The 9,055-nt window shown below is 32.1% G+C and overlaps 1 protein-coding gene across 1 annotated transcript; it reads right to left on the bottom strand.

The window, feature by feature from the left end:
- Nucleotides 1-3,363: 3,363 nt before the first annotated feature.
- On the bottom strand, nt 3,364-8,634 carry LOC105802742 (uncharacterized). The gene is made up of 10 exons (XM_012634565.2): nt 7,920-8,634; nt 7,557-7,827; nt 7,316-7,417; nt 7,143-7,225; nt 6,666-6,782; nt 5,895-5,997; nt 5,267-5,807; nt 4,883-5,082; nt 4,486-4,627; nt 3,364-3,659 (listed from the first exon to the last, which is right to left on the bottom strand). Exons 1-9 carry the CDS (start codon nt 8,036-8,038, stop codon nt 4,511-4,513), a joined length of 1,653 nt encoding a protein of 550 aa, XP_012490019.1. The 5' UTR covers nt 8,039-8,634; the 3' UTR covers nt 3,364-3,659; nt 4,486-4,510.
- Between the last annotated feature and the right edge of the window lie 421 nt (nt 8,635-9,055).

Genomic DNA, 9,055 nt, shown 5'->3' with positions numbered 1-9,055 from the left:
ACATTTGCGAACGAGAGTTTGTCTCTGCCATAAATCATTTTCTCCCTGAAAGACTTGTTTGAAGAAGGTAAAGAGCACAAAAATAGCATAGCCTGATCTTCATCGTCAATATGAACTCAACGCTTTTTAAATTATTTAAAAAAGTAATGAATTGGCTGATGTGATCTTTAAGAAGGTCACATTTGTTCCTACGAAATGTAAATAAACGTTGTTTTAACACTAAATAATTAGCTAAAGACTTACTCGCATAAAGAGTTTCTAACCTTTTCTACAAGGCAGATGAGGTCTTCTCCATTAATACCTTCTGCAATACCGTATTCACGAGACACAACTGGATTGCAGATAAGGCATTTTTATCAAGCTCTTCCTATTCTGTTTGATTTAGATTCTCAGGCTTTTCCCGGTAACAACCTTTTTCAAGCCGATTTAAACTAAAATTGCCATTATCCGAATTTGCCACAGAAATAAATTTATCTCACCATCAAACTTCTCAATTTCAAACCTTGTTGCTACCATCTCTGAACGGATTGATCTATGAAAATTGAACTAGCTCTAATACCACTTGTTAGGATCGAACCGATTAAGCAATAAGTAACAAAAAATAGCAGAATAAATTGAGAAATTGAAAACACAAATTTAACGTGAAAAAATCCCTCCAAATGAGATAAAAAACCATGGGCAAAGATAATTTTACTATAATGGCAAAAGAACGAAGAGTACAAAAGATGGAGATAAAAAACTAAACCCCGAAAAACTCAAAAATAAAGAACCCTCAAAATGTAAACACAAAGTTCTCTAAATGTGTTATGAGTTCTAATCTCTTATGGGTGTATTTTCTAAGGTTGTAAAATAACCTATTTATAGGCTAAATTAGTAAGTCAAATAAACTATGCTAATAAATGCTAAATATATTATACTAATAAATACTAAATCTTCTAAAAAGAAAATATATTTTGTTTAACTTGACTTGCAAGCAATCTCTTAAAATTTGGGTCATACAACTCTAACAGTTTTATAAGATAATAATATATGTAGTGTCGAGTAGGCAGAACTTTGGGCAATTAATGATGCTTGGCTTGAGATGCTAAATGGGATAATATTATTGTTGACACGGATTGTGCCTAAACCCTTACAATAATCTCAGACAAATCTCGTGGTAAATCAAACAAGAATTTAGTGATAAGAATAAAGGAACTTTGTAGCAGGAAGTGGAAGGTGATTTTACAAAGGTCCCAAGAGAAGCTAATACTACAACTCACATATTGGCTAATGCAATGCAAAAGATCCAGTATGGTTCTATCAGGTTCAAAGAAATCCTAACAGAAATCATTGAGCAAGTTCGGTTGGATGAGAACCCAATTTGTAGTACAAATGCTTTGTCTTTGTGATTGATTTATATTCTATTACCCAAAAAAAAAAAAGAAACTTTTTGACTGGTTAATATATTGTTTGTTATATTATTATTTTATCATTTTCAAATTTTTATTATTTATAAGAATTCTAATTTTATTTATCACTATAATATGGCAACAAATTTACACTTTAACCTTATTTTAAATTGACTATATTATTTAATTAATTATAGATCATAAGTATATAAAATAATGTATATAGCATATAATATTAACATAAACAATTAAATTTCCTAACAAAAATAAATAAATAAATTTCATTATACGGAAAAGAACATATATTCTTTTCATTATTATATAACAAAAATTAGTACTACAAAACGGTTATTATACATACGCTTGCTTTTCTTGCAGCATTGAATTGATTGAACTCTACAAGTATCTACTATTGACGAGAAAACAAAATTTTGGCTACATATTTAATTTTTCAATAATTTTTTATCTTTTTCATTCCTACAAATTTTATACAATATATATCTTCTATAAACCCAGCTACAATCATTAACATTACCTAACAATTATAGATTATAATAAATTAAAATGTATTAAATAATGTTATTTTAAAATATGAAGAATAAACTTGATAAAACAATTACTATTACAAATCAAGCGTTTTACGGTTTTTATTTATTTTATTAACTGTCTAATTTTATAGTTGTTTTATTATTATTATTATTTATTAAAAACAAATAAAAAAATAAAAGCACAAAAGAAACAAAATCTAAAATGAATCTTTTCTCTAACAATGGTCAACTAATTAGGTTGTTGTTGACTTTCAAATTTCAATGCAACCGTCAGTGTATCCGAAAAAAATTGTTTTTGCTTTTTAGCTGTCCACTTAGACCCGCCTGTCCGGTTGCCCTCCATTTCTTTTCAATACAAGAAAAAAAAAAAAAAGTCAGTTCAGCTATTCAAGTCATCAGAGAATGACACGCGTACGGCAGTCTCTGAGACGACAAGAAGCAGTCGAACTTCCCTTCAAAATTTTATATTTCTCATTAGATTAAAATATAGGAATCAAATAAATTATTAACAAAAACTCAGAAGACCAAGCACCGTCTCGAAAAATATATTAGTACATAAAAATGGGCATATTGGTGCAGAGGTAAAGAATCCAGAAGACCAAAAACAGGCGTAAATCTGGGGGCAGCCATTAGTATATTGATTGAACAGCGTAAAACGACTTTAGAACTCCAGAAATAATCTTTATTCCAAGTAATTTTATTTTTATTATTATTTTGAAGAGAATAAGTGGTGTCATAATCTTCTACATTCTTCAGCTTATTTTCTCAACAAACTATATCTCTATCAAGTAAAAACATTTCTTCATTCTTTTTTAAGCAAAGGCGCTGGCTTTTGTTCTGGAATCGTCAATCGTCTTATAACAAGATGTGGTCTCTTAACTAATCTCAATATCATATCTAATTAGCAACAGAACCAATTCCGATGGCCGAATCTAGAGAAAATCAGCACCACGTGTTATAATGAAATTTCAAACCCAGCATGCAAACACAGCAAACCGACATGTTTCAACGTAAGACCGCCAGTTTTGTTAGAAAACGTTTGCTGCAAAAGCCATCGAGATTCTTGCACAAAGAAAAACATTAATACTCCCCCCCGATGTGCGTATTTCATGTTTCAATGTAATATATCGACCCCATCCAACCCTGATTCGTGTCAAACTTGAGAGGCAAATTACAATTCGGAAGCGAAAGAAAGGGACAGCATTAAATAACCTTTTATATGATGTAGGGAAGTTATTAACATCAAATAAGCTAGAAATAAATATTAAAATTATACATGAATTTTGATTTAGTATGCAATCATATACATGAAATTATATATATGAAATTCTAATTGTGTTTCAAATATATATTTAAAATTTTAATTTTGATTTAATCATACATATTTATTGAAATAAATACATCAATTTATTTTTATATTAGATAAATATAATAATTTATGTGTGAAATATATATAAATATAACATAATATTACATCAATAATTGTGTTAATAATTTACAAAAATTAGATCAAATTAAAATTTTATATATAAATTATACAAAATCAAAATTCATATATAAAATTGTAGATTAAACCATAGTTTATATATAGTTTTGAGATTTATCTGACAAATATATGATATAACTTACTATTCAAGCGGCATCAAGCCTACGTCATCATACACTGATGACATAAGCAAATTTGCTTCGGCCTTGTTTCATTATTCCCCGGTACAAGTTCAAGCTGCATTAAAACATAACAAAATGAGATTTTGTAAGTTTTCCACACCAATATATTTTTCAGGCTCCTTAGATGAAATTACTTAAAGGGTTCCTAAAATTATCAATTTAATATTTATATTATTAGCAAAATCAAATAAAACTAAATTTTAACAAAGAACATAAAATTTATTATTATTTATAATTCAATTCAAAAGATTTCATTTGCAAGGCCATAAAACAGTAAATGCTAACTATCATAAAATTTGACCTTACTTAATTCTTTATATTAATACAAAAATTAAATTAATCCATTTGATGGTAAAGGGACTAAATTGATAAGGTCACTATTATAGAGGGGCCTGTCAAGTACCTGCTCCTAAAATCTAATGTACGACTTCTGTCAACCTTATTACGATATTGTTTATGTAGAAAAATAGGGACAGTTTAAGCTGATTAATTGTTTACCTTGTGAAGCTATCAGAATTAACAAGAATTAAAACACAACAGAAGACAATTTCACGAATGAAACTCTTAACCCGGTCAGTCAATCAACCAATATAAATTCATAAGCTTAATTTTCTCAAGGTTTAAATGGTAGCGATGAATTAGCAAACCCTTATCATGTGTATACCACTAGAATCCTAGATACCAAGTTACTAGACACCCTTTTTTATATTGGAGATTGGTGTGAACTACAACCTGTCTGCCGTCTAGTTAGATTCTAGATGACAGGTTAACCTAAAATGTCTATGGCGAACACCATAATGTTAATGTCAACTAACAATGTTACAATATAATTGCTGTTCTCGTTGGTCAAAAAAATTGAAAAGGGGCCTTCAAGGACATACCATGTGCTGAGTCTTCAACTTTCAATCAGTAATGGGTCTTTCCAAAGAAGTGCTCTATTTGCAAGCATCCTCGAGATGGTAAACTATTTTGTTTAGCTCCACATTTTAATCTCTTTGCACCAACTGAATTCTCCTTATCACCCTGCATTGATGGATAAAATCAATAGTTATGTACAGTAGGAAAATAGGTTAAGACATTTATCAAAATTATTACAATGTTCTATCAAGACATTTTCTTTTGCTTTATCAAGGTACAATACTAAGTATTGCCAAAGATAAAATGTGCTCATTAAGTTGATCTATAACTTTGGGCTGGCCAAAAACTGATATTATGATCAACTGCTGAAACGAAAATTTTCAACTAAATATAGTGAATTAAAACTACTCTTGAACCCACCATTGAAGATTGATTCGTAGATCGCATAACCTTAATTCTACCACCTCTCCCATCAGCACCAACGGCAATTAAATCACCACTATTTTTAGTTGAACCTTGTTCAGGCGTTGATCCAAGCAGTTTGCCACGCTTGCACCATTTCCCTAAATGCCGTTTAGTTCCATCCGGACCTAGCAGCCCACCAGAAAAACAAATATTCCCTGTAGGAATGCAAATGTTCCAAAAAAAATATGTAAGAATACCAAATGTAAATTCTGTTAAGAAATGACGTGGAAGGTAGTCCCAAGTTCAACATATAAGATCAATGCACTTGTTATGCTTTGGCTTTAGGAACACACTGAGAAACCTACTTATGAAACTTGAATTACCACGATAACAAGATACCTTGTTCAGAAAGTGGAAGTGAAGGAGTATCCATTTTAATGTTGAACATGGGCTTTATGGGAGCAGCTTCTGTAGCATTATCAATATTTGAACTAGTTCTCGACCCTGAAAATCCAGCCACAGTTGCAGCTTCCATATTAACATCAGACACTGCCTTTGGCAGTGATGTAGCAGACTCTTGAATAATATTCTCACCATTTCGACATTTCAAATCAGGACTTGAAATTATGTATACATCCTCACCCATGTTTCCCTCATCGTCTATAACCACAGTACTTGAGCATCCCTCTCTACCATAATTGGCAGCCTTAGGACTATCTAGAGGGGTGTTTTCCTTCTTTGAACTTGGTAAAGGTTTAAGTGATATTCCACTCAATTCCAAGTTAGGTTGTTGCATCTGCTGTTCTTTTGAAGAATTTTTGGCATTTGAATAATCAGAATTGTCACCCATTTTACTATCAGTCTTCTTCAAAGCTTTAAGAGCCCTCAAGACTTCATTATCTTTCACTTCAATCAGTGTCTCCATTTCCTGGACTCTTTTCTGATGAAACCATAAAACAGAATAACTTTCAGTAACATTACAGCACTCGTGGAACAAGATATTCATAATGCTTCATAGCAGACTCACTTTTAATTTGTCTATCTTTGATTTTGCTTTCTCAAGTTTCTTCTGCAAACGAGCTTCACCTCTACCAAGAAGATTGCACTTGGCCATCAATTCTTTGTAACTCCTGTATAAGTTTGAGATGGATTGCAACCATCAGTAATGGAAAATGAAATGGAAAAGATAATTGCAGCAATTTGAATTATTAATAAAATATATATTAAAGAAAAACAATGCCCAATATCACAACAAAGAAAGAACATCAGGACAACACAATCTTTTTTTTTCTTTGCTCGTTTTTCAATCTTTGCATTTGGAATTAGACGACATGAGCAAGATGAGCAGATATGTTAATCTTAATTCCCGTTTTCTTTTTCTTTTTTTCAATCACTAGCCTACCACCATCCAATGACCCAATATATATTTGAGCGTTCGAAATGGATAGGGTGTTCCCCCACTACAAGGAGTTAAAATTAAATCACCCAGCACTTATTACATGCTCAACTGTAACAACTGTGCATCAATGACGAGCAGTATTAAAGTTCCAAAATGTATTGCTAAATCCTAGTAAGCAAGTTAGCCAAGCCACTTAATACATGCTCAACTGTAATAACTGAGCATCAGTGACGAGCAGTATTAAACTTCCAAAATGTATTGATAAATCTTAGTAAGTTAGCCAAGCCAAAACTAATTGAACTTATAAAAATTCATTATCTAGAAAACACATTTAGACTTGTACAATGTAGCTTGAAGAAGGTAAGCAGATGGACTATGCAGAGGTGGTAACCAACTTACTTTTTATGACAGGATAGTGACCTAATCAGATTATCTACTACATCTTGGCTATTCCCTTCATTACCCAGTGAGGCTAACTTTAAAATCTCGCCTTGCTCCAGGTCAAAATCTGACACCCTATCATAAACCATAGAGAAACAAGTAAGTAACAAACATCATTAATTAGAACGTAGTATGAAGAAAGATGTAAAGAGGGTCGTAGGATTGCAAGGTACACACTCCACAGGGCTAAAGGAGAGATCCCATGGATGTGTATATCTAAAGGTTCAGTTCTAGACTGTCAAAGATAGAACAAAAGTGCTAATAGATCGGTTTAGGTACGTATTTGATTTGGGTTTGGCTATTGAGTTTTGATTGATTTATATGTTTGAGATTGGGTTGTGAGTTGACTGTAAGTGTTTGATTTGTTTAATTGTTAACATAATTGGAACTGGCATTTTGACATAATAAGAGTAGAAAAACGAATAAAAAACTCACAGTTTTAGTACAGCAAGTTCCTTGGCTAGTGCCAAATTCCTTTGTTCCAGCTTTGAACATTCCAGAACTGATTTACTAAGCTCCTAGATTACAATCGCCCAAAAAATATTCAAAATCATTTAAATGAAACTCTAAAAGAAAATAATTTTTCCCCGATGGCATACAATAGTCACCTCAGATTTAGAACTGAGCTTTTGTTGAATAGATGCCTTTTCTCTTAGGGCCTCGTTTTTCAAGGCCATTTCCTTCCTCGCCTGATCTCTGAAATTACACAGCTAAAACTCCAGAAGACACATGATTTGAGAAATTGAAAGTAGAGAAATTTAAATTTTCAATTCAAATTCCATTTTTACTCCATATAACTACAGCGTTTTCTGCATTTCTTCAGAACGAAATAATTGAATCAAAAAGTACCTGCTCGTTTATCTCATCGTGTTTCTCTTCATGACGTTTTAAGGATTCGCTAAGCCCCGATACTTTGAACTGCAACTTCTTCACTTCAAAGCGTAACGACTCCGCATCTTCCTCACGATCAATCAACTTTTGGGAGCAAACCGACTGGGTCTGGTCTCCAACTGATTGGAAATAAAGACGAGTCGCATTGTGCCCAACACAAGTTTGCTTGCATACAGGACAATTGTACTTCTTCGTAGAACTCGAAGAGTACTCAAACCACTGTTGTAAACTGTACGGTTCCAAAAGAAAATAATAAAAAACGTCGTTTAGATATATATATTTTTTGAATATTAACTAAGAAATGAATGTGTAAATACTGACCAGAGCTCGTGGAAGACATGGCCGCAAATGGAGATGCACTGGAGATCTTCTACGATCGGTTTAAGATCTTCGTAGCAGATAGAACATATGGTTTTGGAAAAGGAGCTCTCGTTGATCATTGCTCCGGCTACTTCGATGCTCTCGTTTTTTGTTTTTTTTTTTTTGCTAATTTTTCTTTTGGGGTTCTCACTCCTTTTCTATTTTTCACGGGAAAAAAATGGAGCGGGATTTGAAAAATAAAATTGTAAAGGCGCCACGAAAGCTGCAAGGCGGGAAAATAGCTCAGCTCACGTGTGGCACGTGCACTTTTTAATCAGAAAGAGAAAAATAACCCCATTGATTTGGTGACGGTAACGATGAACTGGATCACGAAAATAACCCCCGTTGATCAAAAGCAATTTCCGGATTCACTGTGTAAGTTCGTCTCATTACAATAATCAGAAGAGCAATACAGAAGAAAATTATTTAAAAATTGCCAAAACAAAATGAATTGTAAGAAGGAATATTTATATATAAAAATAAAGAAGACGAAGGTGAATGAAAACTAATCGACATTCGAGAAATTGTGTGGGTTAGGGTTTAGGAAAGGCAGCTACATTTCCATTGACAACAAGTACTCCGATCGTTTCATTTCCAGGATATGAAAGAATCAAAAGGGGAGAAAATGATATGAAACTCCCTCTTCTTTTTCTTTTTCCCCCTTAAGATTTGAGAAAAATAAAATATATTCTATAATGGCTGGTTTCGGCTTTTATCTTTGCCAAAGTTTTATGGGCCATTGGATGTGTAGAACTCTAATGGTGTCAAGAAAGAGAAAAATAAAGCAAAGAAAATAAGGTTTTTTTTTTCTTCTTTAGATTAAAATTTCACCTTAAAATTTGAGTTTTTTTTTTCTTGAAACACTATTTGTTGTTAAAAATTAAGATAATCCCTCTGATATTAAATTAATAAAACACTATTAAGATAAATATTTAATTTAATTTAATATTAAATCATTAAAATAATATCATTTTTATAATAATTAATCTGAAATCAAATTTTCTGGTAGAATTCCAGTAGGAATGCAATTTTTTCACTGTTCAACCACCAACGACCAAACTTTGTTGGCCACCGGGATGCCACCGTCACAGCCATCG

This window comes from Gossypium raimondii, chromosome 11 (assembly GCF_025698545.1).
Source record: "Gossypium raimondii isolate GPD5lz chromosome 11, ASM2569854v1, whole genome shotgun sequence".
NCBI classification, from domain to species: Eukaryota; Viridiplantae; Streptophyta; class Magnoliopsida; order Malvales; family Malvaceae; genus Gossypium; species Gossypium raimondii.
This window is presented reverse-complemented; position numbering and strand designations above follow the sequence as displayed.